General features: G+C 55.0%; 1 protein-coding gene and 2 long non-coding RNA genes across 10 annotated transcripts in view; 2 read left to right on the top strand and 1 right to left on the bottom strand.

Moving 5' to 3' along the window:
• AGRN (agrin) overlaps nucleotides 1-13,906 on the bottom strand; it is a 39,408-nt gene that overhangs the window by 17,476 nt on the left and 8,026 nt on the right. For 5 of the 7 annotated variants that reach the window (XM_045165700.1, XM_045165695.1, XM_045165697.1 and 2 more), the window contains exon 3: nucleotides 821-868. In XM_045165700.1, coding sequence (XP_045021635.1) covers nucleotides 821-868 — 48 coding nt within the window. Of the gene's footprint in view, nucleotides 1-820; nucleotides 869-1,447; nucleotides 1,732-13,906 lie in introns of those variants that run through there. The other 2 variants (XM_045165699.1, XM_045165698.1) reach the window with 2 other exon arrangements.
• Nucleotides 1,964-12,182, top strand: LOC123465791. Of its 2 annotated transcripts, none has more exons than XR_006641084.1 (3): nucleotides 1,964-2,216; nucleotides 8,564-8,830; nucleotides 10,007-12,182. It is a non-coding gene; the product is annotated as an uncharacterized LOC123465791 (long non-coding RNA). The 2 variants fall into 2 exon arrangements; XR_006641083.1 differs by lacking the exon at nucleotides 1,964-2,216 and adding an exon at nucleotides 6,995-7,818.
• On the top strand, nucleotides 3,912-6,605 carry LOC123465790. The gene is made up of 2 exons (XR_006641082.1): nucleotides 3,912-5,007; nucleotides 6,129-6,605. It is a non-coding gene; the product is annotated as an uncharacterized LOC123465790 (long non-coding RNA).

Below are 13,906 nucleotides of genomic sequence, written 5' to 3'. Positions count from 1 at the left end.
GCAGGTGAGACATGGCAGGCCTTGGGGCTTGAGGAGAGGAGACTGAGGAGACTGGGACAGAGGGTGTTTAAATCCAACCAGCTCCAGGCCTCTTGCTCACAGATTATGGGAGATGGTCCTGGGCCCAAACTCCCTGTCCAGTGCAGCCCTGCCCCTTCCCATGGATTATCCCATTATGGATGGCCCTCTGTGTGTGTACTTCGGTGGACCTGGGCAGCTGCTTGCCCAGCAGGGTTCCCAGGCACTGAAAGCAAACTTGGGAATGCCCCTGTCTCCCAAGAGGACGGACCCCATCCACCCCTGCCCTCCTGCAGCACTGACAGCGTCCTCTCCTCTGCTTTCACATTAGCTTAATTACAGCAGCCTGCACAGCAGGAGGCACCCACGGGGCTGGGACCCAGCCCACAAAGCAGGGCAAAAAGGCCAGGCCCAGCCTGCTCAGTCCAGGGACAGAACCCCTTATCTCTCCTCAAACAGCTGTCACTGGTCCTGCTGAGACCCTCCCCCTGAGCCCCTGAGCCCCCAGCCCCCTAACCCCTCTGCACACATCTTGTCTCACAACCGGGGGCCCCAGTCCCAACTTTGAGGCCAAGATGCAGCCAGGCCCAGGGATTCCAGACTCCACATTCCTTTTGTTGTCCACTACTATGGACTCCTTAGGTTTCCTCCTCCAGGCTCCTCCTGCTCTGGATACTCCTAACACATCTGATGTGCACACCCCAAGGATGGCTCCTGACCACCCCCTCCCCGCAAGAGTGCCACTGCCCGTCCAGGCACAGAGTTCCAAGTTCAGTCTGTCACTAGGTGAACCCCTACTCACCATCCGGAGGTGTTGGGGGCACTGGTGTGAAGTGGGTCCCAGGTTTGTCTGGAAAAAAAACAAATCTCAAGTTAGCTCCCCCTGAGCCAGTCCTTCCCTAGCCTGTTCCATTGTCCAACCTGGAGGTTGTCACCTTTGTCTGCACACATCCCTCCCCTGGCTCTACTCAGAGCCATGAAGACTGGCCAAGGCCTGGCAGTAGACAAAGACAGAGGCCTTGGCTCTTCTCTGCCCCTCCAGCTGTATCATCCTGGCCTGACACCTGTCAGGAAAGCCCAGTGGCAGAGGTGTAGGCACCACCTATTCCTTAGATGAGCCCCAAGCCCTTCCAAAGCCCCTATTCCCAATGTAACCAGCTGCCCCAACTCCCCAGATCCCAAAGAAAGTTGTCAATGCAGCTCAGGATGAGAGCTGGCCACCATCCTCCCACCCATCCCCCCAGCCCATGGACAGGCTTTTAGGGACTCAGGCATTCAGAGAACAACCCATGGTGTTCCAAGAAGATGCAGCTAATGGCCTCTCTGTAACCCTGCCTGTCCCCTAATCTTTTGGCTGAGGAAGGGGACCTCAGCCAGCAGAGGCAGGGTCACTTGGGTCCAAGAGGCAGTCACACCCGCAGACACATACAGTTGTTGAGGAAGAGTAGCACCGCGAAGCCAAGCGTGGCCGTGGCCAGGAGGATCAAGCAGACGTTACAGGGGATCATGAAATACCGCACCAGGACGGAGACCCCGTGCCGCTGCCGGCGGTCCCGCTCCAGCAGCAGTGGAGGCATGACCCAGGCTCCTCAGCCCCCACTCTTGAGGTGTGGGGCTTCTCACGGGGTGCCCTTGGGCCTCTTCCGTGCCACTCTCTCCATTCTTGGACCCCTGGGGCAGTTGACAGCCGCTCTATTCTCAAAGCTCAGCTCCAGTTACAGCCAGGGAGTGGGAAGCACCAGCCCCCTCCACAGCCCTTGAGGCTCATAATGGGTGTGCAGAATTCTCCTGGAGCAGAATCCCAAAATTGGACTCGGAGGGAGGCGGAGGAACAACCAAGGGCCAGCACCACCCCTGCTGTCCACACCGGTCAGGGCCTGGGCCAGAGGCTCTGGCAGCTCTCGGTCGGGCTCCAGCTGTGCTCAGTCTTCCCGGAGCCAGCCTCGGTAGTCCCACAGTCCCGGATCCTGCCGGCCCGGCAGCCTGGGAGAGGCTGGTCCGAGGGGGACTGGCGGCGATCGGCCCTTCGCCCAGGACTCAGCTAGGCGCGGGGCGGCGGGTCCCAGCTGCTCAGTCCCCGGCAGAGGCGGGAGCGGCGACGGCAGCGAGCGGGAGGAGCGAGCGCGCGTCCGGAGAGAAGAAAGAGCCGGCTGCCGAGGGCCGCGCCCGCTCCCCGCGCCCAGGCCGGGGCTGAGGCGGTGAGTGAGGGGCGAGGGGCGCCGCCGAGCGAGGGCGGGGAGCAGAGACAAAGGAAGACGCCTCCGGGGACCCCAGCGTCCGCAGGGAGTCGCGGCTTTCGCCGCAAGAAGGATGGGGCGGATGAGGACTGGAAGGCGGCGGCACAAAAGGGAACGCATGAGCTGGGGGTGCTGGGGGGCGGCTGTGGGGACCAGAGCTGGAAAGGAGCAGGGTCCGGGGAGGGCGCAGAGGTGGGGCGCGCAGAGGTGGGGCGCTGAGGCTATGGAGGGTGCAGGGTCGGGCTTGGGAGCCGGGGGTCGGGGTGGGAGATGAAAGGGAGCGGAGGCTGGAGCTGGAGACACAGGTGTGGGGGTGGGGTGGGGGGGCTGCAGATAGGGTGGGAGTAGGTGGGCGAGAGTGGGGCGGGACAGGGACGGGTTCCCTCCCGCTCCCAACCGGTTGGGCTGTCTTGTGCGTGTGAGCGACGGCGCGGCGGAGTGTCTGTCTGAGTCCCCGCAGCGGGGCTCGGCCTGCACCAAAAACCCGATTCTGGGCTGCAGGCTGCGTGTCACCGCGGGTGCGCGTCAATGTCTCTGTTTCTGCTGGCCCCACCCTGGTACTGTGGGGGTAGCATCTCCAAGTACATATACACAGGTGGGAATTGGGCTAGGTTCAATTCAGAGGGTGGGCCACCCTACCCTAGGAACTGACATCAGCACCTCAAATTATCCCCGCACTCCCAACTCGAGTCCGCAAGGAGAGAGGATCATGCAAATGAGTCCCATGTAAATAAGCGTTATGCAAATAGCCGGGGCTCCAAGCCCGGTCCCAGGCCCGGAGTGCCCCCCAGAGGCAGTCCGGGAAAGTCGGGACCGTGATGTCACAGCGGGCCAGGGTGCGCAGCCCACCTGGCACTCGCGTCCTCCCCACCACGTGTCCAGTCGCCTCACGATCACGTCCCTGGAGTTCTCCCACACACACCCCGCTCACTCCCTTCTCGACATGTGGGCTCTTCACACCCCCCAACCTTCCTCGGCTGGGACAACCACCTGCCAGCCAGCTCTCAGTTCTGTCAGGTCCATCTCCTTGGACTCCTTTCCGTCCCACGGCCCGGCACACTGCTGCCAAACCCCAGCGGGATCAGCCCACCCTGTCCGGGTCCCCCATCACCCACGGCAGAGAAGCCCTGGAACCTAGGGTTCTACTGAAACTTGCAGGAAAAGCCAATACACAAAGTGCGACAATGCACCCAGAGCAGCAATCAGTCAGGCTACTTGGAGACCCTGCCCTTGGCTGTCCTCACTCTCTCCTCAGAGGAGCCTCCCACCCTCTCACCTCACCCTGGCACTGCCCACACCACACTGATACTGGCGGTGCCCCAGACTGGGAGCACCCAGGGCAGGGTCTGACTTTTTATCTCCTCCAGGCAGGGCTTGGCCCAGAGCCCAGAACATGGTGTGGTGAGTTCAGGCAGTGACACATTTCCCGTTTACTTTTCACTGCAGCCCCCCTAGGACTGCAATCTGATCCCTTGATTTGGGGAGGGGTCCACAGTCAGTGCTAGGAGTTAAACCATGGACTTGCCCACTGAACACATGCCTGTACAGGAGCCCTGTTTGCTGCTGCCACTGCAGCTGTGGAGCATCATGGGTGGGCCATGGGAGGGAACCAGAATGTGGGAGGGGTAAGGCCTGGGATGGGGTGGGGCAGGGGAGGGGGGCGGGGGGAGCCTTCCCCAGGCAGAGATCCTGGAATCTGCCCGCAAATGGGCTGGCCTTAGATGCTCCCATGGTGGTGGTGCTGGGTGCCCTGTCGGGCTTGGCCTGGGGTAAAGGCAACCACATGCAGCCTGGTCCCTTTCAGCTCCAGTCTGAGTCCCTACAGGGGTTGGATGCCTTCAGAGAGACAAAGGGCCATTGAGGCCTCAGATCCAGTCGAGGGGGAGGAGGGCTCAGGCTACTCCGGCTATTTTGGGATCTCCAGACTCAAAGTCATTCAGCCTTGACCGGCCCACGCAGGCTCAGGTCCCAGGAAGAGAGGATAAACCAAACCAAGAATCAGACCCTCTCTAGGCTTAAACACAGCAACATGCTACTGCTCACATGTGTACACACACACTCCATGTTCCAGGTCTCCCATATGTGAACATATGTACAACCACTCAGTCAAGTCTGCACAGACACTGTGCAGTCACACACACCTGCGTGCATACACACTGCACACCTTCATGCAATGCAAAACTTGCCCCTCATCCACACAGCACACATCGGGTGTGCCCCCACATACACGCGTGTAGTTGGGCCCCTCCAGACGCTTCCCTGGCCCTGAGAGGAAGACGGGGAACGAAGTCCACAGAGAATAGAAAGTCCCACCTACTGGCCTCCCTCTGATCCCTTTCGCTCCGTAGGGGAGGGGCCGGCGCGCTCCAAAAGGATGGGGTGGGAGTGGGGCGGCACCGCCCTCCCGGCGGCAGGCACACTCTACGCATGCGCACACACCTTTCCTGTGGGGACCTCCGCCAGTCTCCACTCCTGGGCCCTCGAGGGTACCCCGCTAGTGTGTAAAGTGCGTCGAACAGTCGAGTGCCAGGCGGCCTCCAGCCACAGGTGTCTGGCCGCCCTGGTGGGGGAGGGGAAGAGGACGGGGCAGGGCGGCCCCCTCCCCCAGCCTCCTAGAGTCGGGTCTCAGGGCCATCCCCTCCCCCTCGGCCTCAGCAGACAATGAGCGTTTCACAGCGGGACGTCGCTGCTTGACCGGGGCCAGCCGCTGGGAAGGAGGCGGCTTCCAGCCCGGCCCCGATCGCCCCCTCAGGTGAGGCTAAGGCCGGGAGGGGCCCACTTGAGTCCGCGGGCTGTGTGCCCACCCACAAGCCCCCGGGCAGGGCCCACACTGCTGGTTAGCCCGCGCTGTCGGGAGGTGGCATTAAGTGAGAGCTTGTGGAAGAATTGGGGCTGGGTCGCAGGGCAGCGGCCGCTGACCCCAGCACCCCTCCTCCTTCATTACTCAGCATTCATCCTGCCCGGGCCCGGCCAAACTCCTCCGGGGGTGGGCTCAGTGCAGGAGGCAGGTGCCGAGTCGGGTCAGCTCTTTGCCCCTGGAAGGTTACCCTGTAGCCGAGATTGCCCTAGATCGCAGCATCTACGTGGGGGATGACTGTACAGAGACCCGAAGGATGGGGTCGAGGGATTTGCACATCCAGGCAGAGCCAACTACAGAAGCCCAGTAAAAACAAGCTCAGGAGACTGCACGAGACCAGGAGAAGCCAGCCTGGTGAGGCCTCAGGGAAACAAGGGCCAAGGCCAGACCAGCAGGCCTGGGGAACCCAGGGCCGGGACGCCTGCCAAGACAGGCTTTAGCCACCAGGGGGCGCCAGCCGAACAGAGGAGGGGGTAGTAGACACCTGGAGAAAAGGTAGAGCCCACCAGGCTCCTCCATCCATGGGATTCTCCAGGCAAGGGTACTGGAGTGGGTTGCCATTTCCTTCTCCAGGGGATCTTCCCGACCCAGGGATCGAATCCAGGACTGCCACATTGTAGGCAGATACGTCTGAGGCACCAGGGAAATCAAAGGTAGCACAGCTCTCCCCAATCTTTTTGGTACCAGAGACCAGTTTCGTGGAAGACAGTTTTTCCACGAATTGGGAGTTGGGTGGGGAGAGGCTTGGGGATGATTCAGACGCATTACGTTCATTATGTCGCCACTGATCTCACAGGAGGCAAAGCTCAGCTGGTAATGCCAAAATGGGGAGCAGCTGTAAACACAGATGAAGTTTCGCTTGTTCACCGGCACTCCAGCCCCTCACCTCTTGCTGTGTGGTCTGGATCCTAACAGGCCACTGACTAGTAGCGGTCCATGGCCTCGGGGTTGGGGACCCCTGAGGTAGGGGATGGGGTGGAGCTAGCTGATCCATACCTTCTGTCCCTCCCCTCTAGGACAGCCCCAAATCCACCTCTTTCGGCCAGGTCCTGCCCATGTCTAGGAGGAAACAGAAAGCTGGAGGAGCCAGGGTGGCACCCAGGTGTGGTCAGTGCCGGTGAGTCAGGAGACCCTGTGTTCCTGCTGAGGGCCATGGCCAGGCCAAGGGAGATGCACAGTCCAGCACAAAGGTCTGAGTTGGGGGGCGGTGCTTCTTGGAGGTATTGACCACCTGGATGTCAAGATGAAGAGGAGTGGCAGATAGACACCTATTGGTGAAGGAGGAAACAGACAGAACAGGCTCCATCTTGAAAGCAGGACTCCATCTTGGGCCGGACTGTGGACTTTGAGCTATATGCCCAGTATCTATGGAAATGACACACCAACTGGAAAACCAGACCCCCGGATGGAAGAGTCCCAGGGCTCGTTCCTAGACTCTCTGTTACCTAAAATACCCTAATTATCTGTGTAACCAAATAAAATCATAAATTCTATTATGCTTATTGGGGTATGCCACAGGGCTATTGATAATTGTCCACTGTTAACTACCTAGGCTTAAGGCATATGACTCAAGGGTTAACTTTGATTGTATCTTTCTTTTCCTTTGTTCAGACTAATTTCAGGGAATTTGAGGAGGTGGGTTTGTGCACATACACTTAGGGTATATAGTGAAGTCGCTCAGTCGTGTCCGACTCTTTGCGACCCTATTGACTGTAGCCTACCAGGGTCCTCCCTCCATGGGATTCTCCAGGCAAGAGTACTGGAGTGGGTTGCCATTTCCTTCTCCAGGGGATCTTCCTGACCCAGGGTATATAAGGTTTTCAGAAAAACTGGTGGGGGTCCTTGGCTAAGAGGAGACTCTGCCTTGGGCCCGCCGGTGTAATAAACTGCACTCCACTATCTGCATTGTCCTTCTGAGTGAGTTTGTTTCCCAGAACGTGTGGCTACAACATTTGGTGCGTTGGCCGGGAAACTCCTCACTTTGAGGAGACAAGTCCCATTTGGGACTACTCCGAGGCCTTGTGGCTCAAATCTTCTAGAGGGGGGAAGGCGCCTTGCCCTTCTGGAAGGATTCTGCTTCTCAATGCCCGGACCTTTCATGTTAGCAGGTAGTGGACGGCAGCAGGGGAACTGAGTGCTCAGGTGAGGAGGAACCCACCCAGCAGGGTGGAAGAGGGGGCCTGATCACCGCCCTGGGAGGGACTAGAAGGGGCACAAACCCACAGGAGCCTGGAATAGGCAGGTGGCAATGATTGCTTGGTACACAGGTTGATGAGTGTGTTAGGGCTTAGGAAGGAAGCTTGTGAAGGTCATTTAGGAGGTGGTGTCCATGCCATCTTGGGGAAAATTATTACCAAGCAATTGCCAGGGGATTTTTAGGAGAAGAAACTTGGTTTCCGTGTGCTCGTATTCTGCCCTCCCCAAGGAGGTGTCCCATCTGCTATGAAATTCTTGACCCCCTCGGAATTCTCAGGATAGGAGGGGGATACATAAGTGAGTACGAATTGGCTTTTCCAGAGATGGCCTGGGACATGGGATATTTAACCCATCTGTATTTTCATCCGCACCCGATCAAGCCCACCAAGGCAGAATGGACTTTAAAAGTTAAGGGAGAAACAGTCTTGGATCACGTGGTGTTCTGGTTTGGTTGTGCTGACCGGCAGGTGAAGACACGCCAATCCCCCTTCTCCCTCTGGGATCTGGCAGGTAAGACTTTTCTCACCCCAATTAGGAAGGCGGCAGAATGGCAATTTAAGTGTCATTGAGTGGAAATATCAGAAGTACATAGGGTACTGAGGACTTCGTAGACAGAACGAAAGGAAAAGTAGAAGGTCCGAGAAGGTAAGCAAGATGAGGGGAAGTGAATCTAAGGCAACTGTATTGGAGTGCATGATTAAAAATTTAAAGAAGGGATTTGGAGGAGACTGGCCACCTCATGTGAAGAGTTGACTCACTGGAAAAGACTCTGATGCTGGGAAGGACTGGGGGCAGGAGGAGAAGGGGACGACAGAGGATGAGATGGCTGGATGGCATCACCAACTTGATGGACGTGAGTTTGAGTGAACTCCAGGAGTTGGTGATGGACAGGGAGGCCTGGCATGCTGCAATTCATGGGGTTGCAAAGAGTTGGACACGACTGAGCAACTGAACTGAACTGAACTGCACGGGGTGAAAATGAAGCCTAACCGCCTCCACATACTCTGTGAGGTTGAATGGCCCCCTATGGGAGTAGGATGGCCACCAGAGAACACCATGAACTTAAAATTAGTGGAAGCAGTCTATACAGTAGTCACAGGAGAGCCAGGACACCTGGATCAATATCCATATATTGACTCATGGCTAGGGTTAGCTCAAGACCCTCCTACTTGGACAAGGTTCTGTATCCAGAAGGGAAAGGGGAAAATATTAATGGCACAAAAATTGACTGATGATAAAAAAGGAAATTTTACAGGATTTGGACGGAAATGACCTGACCCCTCCCCCATACTGGATAATGACACACCTGCCTCCCAGTGCTCCACCAGGACCGGAGGCCACCTTATTGCCCCATCCAGGGCCAGGTGAAGTTCCTGCAGCAGCCACTGCTCTTCCACCAGCTCTCCCGGAGTTCGTAGAGCCGCCGTTTCGGCAGGCTCCAATCCCAGCAATGGAGACCTCTGGTCAATGTCCCCAGAATTCCACCTCAGCTGGACCTCCTAGATTGTATCCACCTCTCCCGGTGAGTACTGATGGGAAGGGGGAACAAAACACAGCAATTAGACAGAGGCTGCACTCCACCAAGGAACGGGGGAAAGAACCCCACTACAGATGCCCCTTAGAAAGCTACAACAGCCTCCAGTTCAGGACACATGGGGCACTACCATCAGCCCCTGTAGCCTATTATTACTAGCCATTTTCCTCTACGAATATATTAAACTGGCAGAGACACACTCCACCGTACTCAGGGGAGCACAAGCCATGATTAGGCTATTGGAGACTATTTTTCGAACCCACCGCCCTACATAGGATGACATAATCCAACTACTAGTCTCCCTTTTCAGCACGGAGGAAAGACACAGGATCCTAACTGAGGCCAGAAAATGGTTAAGAAAAATGGCACCTGCTGCTGCTGCTGCTGCTGCTGCTGCTGCTAAGTCGCTTCAGTCGTGTCCAACTCTGTGCGACCCCATAGACTGCAGCCCACCAGGCTCCCCCGTCCCTGGGATTCTCCAGGCAAGAACACTGGAGTGGGTTGCCATTTCCTTCTCCAATGCATGAAAGTGAAAAGTGAAAGTGAAGTTGCTCAGTCGTGTCCGACTCTTAGCGACCCCATGGACTGTAGCCCACCAGGCTCCTCCGTCCATGGGATTTTCCAGGCAAGAGTACTGGAGTGGGGTGCCATTGCCTTCTCTGAAATGGCACCTGAGGGTACTGCAAACCCGCAGCGGTGGGCAGAACTAGCCACCCCCAATGAGAGGCCCAATTGGGACTGTAACACAGAGGAAGGGAGGGGCCACCTGAAGAGTTATCGGGTGGCTATTTTACAAGGTCTCAAGAGGGGGGCCCGAAAAGCTATGAGTATCACAAAACCCTCTGAAGTGATTCAAAGGGAAAGCAAATCACCCTGAGTTCTGCAAAAGACTATGCGAGGCCTATAGACTTTATACGCCAATAGACCCAGCCAGAGGCTGCTGGGTCTCAGATGGTGATAAATGCAGCCTTGTGTCTCTAGCCTACCCTGAAAATGTCAGATGGGGGGACACCAAGTGACTCATGAGTTTTTATACATCCCTGAATGCCCAGTACCTTTGTTAGGAAGAGACTTGCTGTCTAAATTGGGGGCACAAGTCACTGTCTCCCCATGAAAGACCCACAGTTCGAGTTGGCTTAACCACCTATTTACTCTTCCTCTCAGTAACCCCTCAAGATGAAGGGAGGTTGCACGATCTCCCAGAAGGGAAACTGGACAAGCTCAATGGTCAAGAGAGAGAGTTAACTCAACAATTCCCTGAGGTCTGGGCAGAAGACAACCCCCCCAGGCTTGCAAAACAAGTCCCACTGGTAATAAAACTCAAACCCAGTACAGTTACATCAGCACCCGCCTTGAGCCTGCCAGACCTTGCTAAGCCATTTACTCTTTACGTGACTGAAAAGGACAAGGTGGCTATGGGAGTGTTGTCCCAGACTATGGGGACATGGGACAGACCTGTGACTTAGCTCTAATCAGCTGGACAGTGTTGCCACTGGGTGGCTGGGATGCTTACAGGCAGTTGCTGCAGTTGCCTTACTGGTCCAGGACGCAACCAAGCTGACTTTGGGCCAAGATTTTTTCATAAAAGTCCCACATGAGGTCAACACTCTCCTGCAAGGGGACCCCCATAAATGGCTGTCAACATCCCGGATTACTCAATACCAGGGACTGTTATGTGAGAACCCCCATGTTACTACTGAGCCTTGTCAGGCCCTGAATCTGGCCACTCTCCTTCCTGTGGGAGAAGGTGGGCCCTCACATGATTGCAAGGAAATATGCCAGCAGACCTGACTTGAGAGACCAGCCAATCCTGGACCCAGATTCAGTCGTGTACACCAATGGCACCAGCCTGGTGAAACAAGGACAATGACTGTCGGGATGTGCAGTAGTCACGGAAGAAACCATCGTTGAGGCTCCCTTTCTGCCATCACACTGCTCCACTCAATAGGCCGAACTATATGCTCTAATCCAGGCCCTCCAGCTGTCAAAAGGTAAGAAGACAAACCTTGACACAGACTCCAGGTATGCTTTTGCCACACTACAGGGCTCTGTATAAGGAGACAGGCCTTTGACAGCTAGTGAAAAAGATATTAAAAATAAGGAAGAAATTAAGACCCTATTAGATGCTGCCTGGGAACCAGAAAGGATTGCAGTCATACACTGCTGAGAACGTCAAAAAGAGGATACCCCCTGGGCTCAGGGAACAGACTGGCAGATAAGACCACTAAACAAGCAGCCGAGGGCTTGGGGGTAACAAGTGAAGCCCCTGTTAAAGCTTTCATATTGGTGGAGCTACCTGAGCTAACGCTAGACTCTCCAAAATACACTGAAGCCCAAAACTAACTAGCCAAAGCAGAAGGGGCCATCAAGACTGAAAAGGGATGGTGGGAATTGCCAAGTGGCAAATTATGGGTACCGGAGGAGCTGACACCCACTCTGGTAAGCCAAGCACACCAAGCGACCCATCTAGGCCATGATAAACTGGAAGAGATAATTTGAAACTATTTCTTGGTTCCCCGCCTCCCTTCCCTATGCGGGACAAAATCTCAGAACTGCACTGCCTGCTCACAGGCCAATGCTGCCTCTTGGCACAGACAGAAACCTGCAGGGATTCAGCTAAAAGGCACGCTGCCCTTTGAACACCTGGAAGTGGACTTCCCTGAAATGAAACTTCACCGACACTACCATTACCTGCCAGTCACAGTACGTACGTTCTCGGGATGGGTAGAAGCTTTTCCTACCCGCACTGAAAGAGCATCAAAAGTAGCCCGGTGCCTGCTTAGGGAGATAGTTCCCAGATTTGGATTTCCTACCAGCATTGGATCGGACAATGCCCCGGCTTTTGTAGCTGTTTTAGTATAACAAGTAAGCAAAACTTTAAACATCAAGTGGAAATTACATACAGCATATAAGCCCCAGAGTTCTGGGATGGTGGAAGGAACCAGCCAGACACTTAAAAGAGACACTCTCCAAGTGGATCGTAGAGACTGACGGTTCCTGGGTGGACTTGTTTCTGACGGCTCTGCTCAAACTCCGGATGACCCCACAGTCCCATGGCTCGTCTCCATACAAGATTGTGTATGGGAGGCCCCCTCCCATAATAAAACAGGTGTCAACAAATTTGCCTCAGGTAAGGGGAGATGAGATTTCACAGCAGATGGAACAACTGGGTAAGGTAATAAATGAGGTAACTAAGTTTGTACAAGAAAGGGTGCCGTTCCCCCTTGGGGAACAGATTCACGAATTTGTGCCCAGGGATCGGGTGTGGTCAAGGACTGGAAACACGACTCCTTGGCCCCTCGTGGGAAGGGTCCATATACTGTTGTTCTAACCAGTCCTACTGCAGTTAAAGTTCCAGGTGTCACTCCCTGGATCCTCCACATGAGGCTGAAGAGAGCATACCATGCAGACCCGGAGGACGCCAAGTGGACTGCGCAGAGGGACCCCTCTGATCCCCATGAAACCAAGATCATCTTAAAGAAGAAACAGAGATGAAGTTCTACAATCAACTGCTGCTACAAGGACTTGCTGGTATCATCTTGAGATTGACCACAGTTTCAGTACAAAGGGACCTGTGCTATAATTAAAGTTGAATGTTGTGTATATATTCCTGATTTATCTGGCTATAGATCAGCTACCCTAGATGACATGAAAGGTCAGGTAAAAGTTATGTCTGATGATCATCTTCCATTTTGGACTTCGGTCCTATCTGGGTGAAGGGTGATTGGTGGAAAACTATATTTACCATTGTTATAGTTGCCTTCATAGCTCTGCTTTGTGGACCCTTTATTTTACAATGTATTATGAACTTTGTAACCCAAAGGTTGATGTCGTTCTCCCAAATTGGGGGTCGGAGAGTCAGGGTGCAATAAATCCCTATGAATGATGCTCATACTACGAGTTAAGAGCATGAAGAGGGGGGATGAAGGAGGAAACAGACAGAACAGACTCCATCTTGAAAGCAGGACTCCATCTTGGGCCAGACTGTGGACTTTGAGCTATATGCCCAGTATCTATGGAAACGACATACCAACTGGAAAACCAGGCCCCCTGGATGGAAGAGCCCCAGGGCTCATACCTAGACTCTCTGTTACCTAAAGAATACCCTAATTATCTGTGTAACCGCATAGAATCATAAATTCTATTATGCTTATTGGGGTATGATCACAGGCCTATTAATAATGGTCCACTGTTAACTACCTAGGCTTAAGGCATATGAATCACAGGTTAACTTTGACTGTATCTTTCTTTTCCTTTGTTCAGACTAGTTTCAGGGAATTTGGGGAGGTGGGTTTGGGCACGTACACTTAGGGTATATAAGGTTTTCAGAAAAACTGGTCGGGGTCCTTGGCTAAGAGGAGACTCTGCCTTGGGCCCGCCGGTGTAATAAACTGCACTCCGTTATCTGCATTGTGCTTCTGAGTGAGTGTGTTTCCCAGAACGCGTGGCTACAACATTGGAACCAAAAGAAGCTGGGAACAAAGGGACAGAAAGACCGACCAGACAGGAGAGAGCTGCATGGGTAGCTGCAGCAGCCCTTCTAGTGGTCCTGTGAGGGCCTGCTGCTAGGTCCTGCGCGGATGGGTGGGTGAGGAAGGAACTGATGGCTGGATTCACGAGTGGACTCTAGCAAGCTTCACTGCCCCCCCTCCAGGAACAGAGGTGGACATACATCCTTTCCCTACTCGTGGGTCAGGACAGGCCATAATCTGGCCTAGATGTTGTGCCTTTATTTCTCCCCAATGTACACAGAAATCATGTACCTGTTGCCAGAGGGACAGGTGCCTCAGGGAGCCACAACAGGTTGCCTGCTTCTGGGCCTGGTATGCAGAGGGGGCAGTGCAGAGGAAGCTGCTAAGGGGAGAGGTAGGGAGCTTCAGGCCCACCTCACATCAAAGGCAGCCCACCTCTCCTGACCTGCCCCACTCCCTAACTTATCCAGACACAGGGTCCAGCAGGCGTGAGGGGACAGGGAACCCAAGTGACCCCAGGGACTTTTCCTGTCCAATGCAGCCCTTCCATCTCTGGCATTGAGAAACCTAGAGGCAGAGCCCACAGGAGGAG

This window comes from Bubalus bubalis, chromosome 5 (assembly GCF_019923935.1).
Source record: "Bubalus bubalis isolate 160015118507 breed Murrah chromosome 5, NDDB_SH_1, whole genome shotgun sequence".
Classification (NCBI taxonomy): Eukaryota; Metazoa; Chordata; class Mammalia; order Artiodactyla; family Bovidae; genus Bubalus; species Bubalus bubalis.
This window is presented reverse-complemented; position numbering and strand designations above follow the sequence as displayed.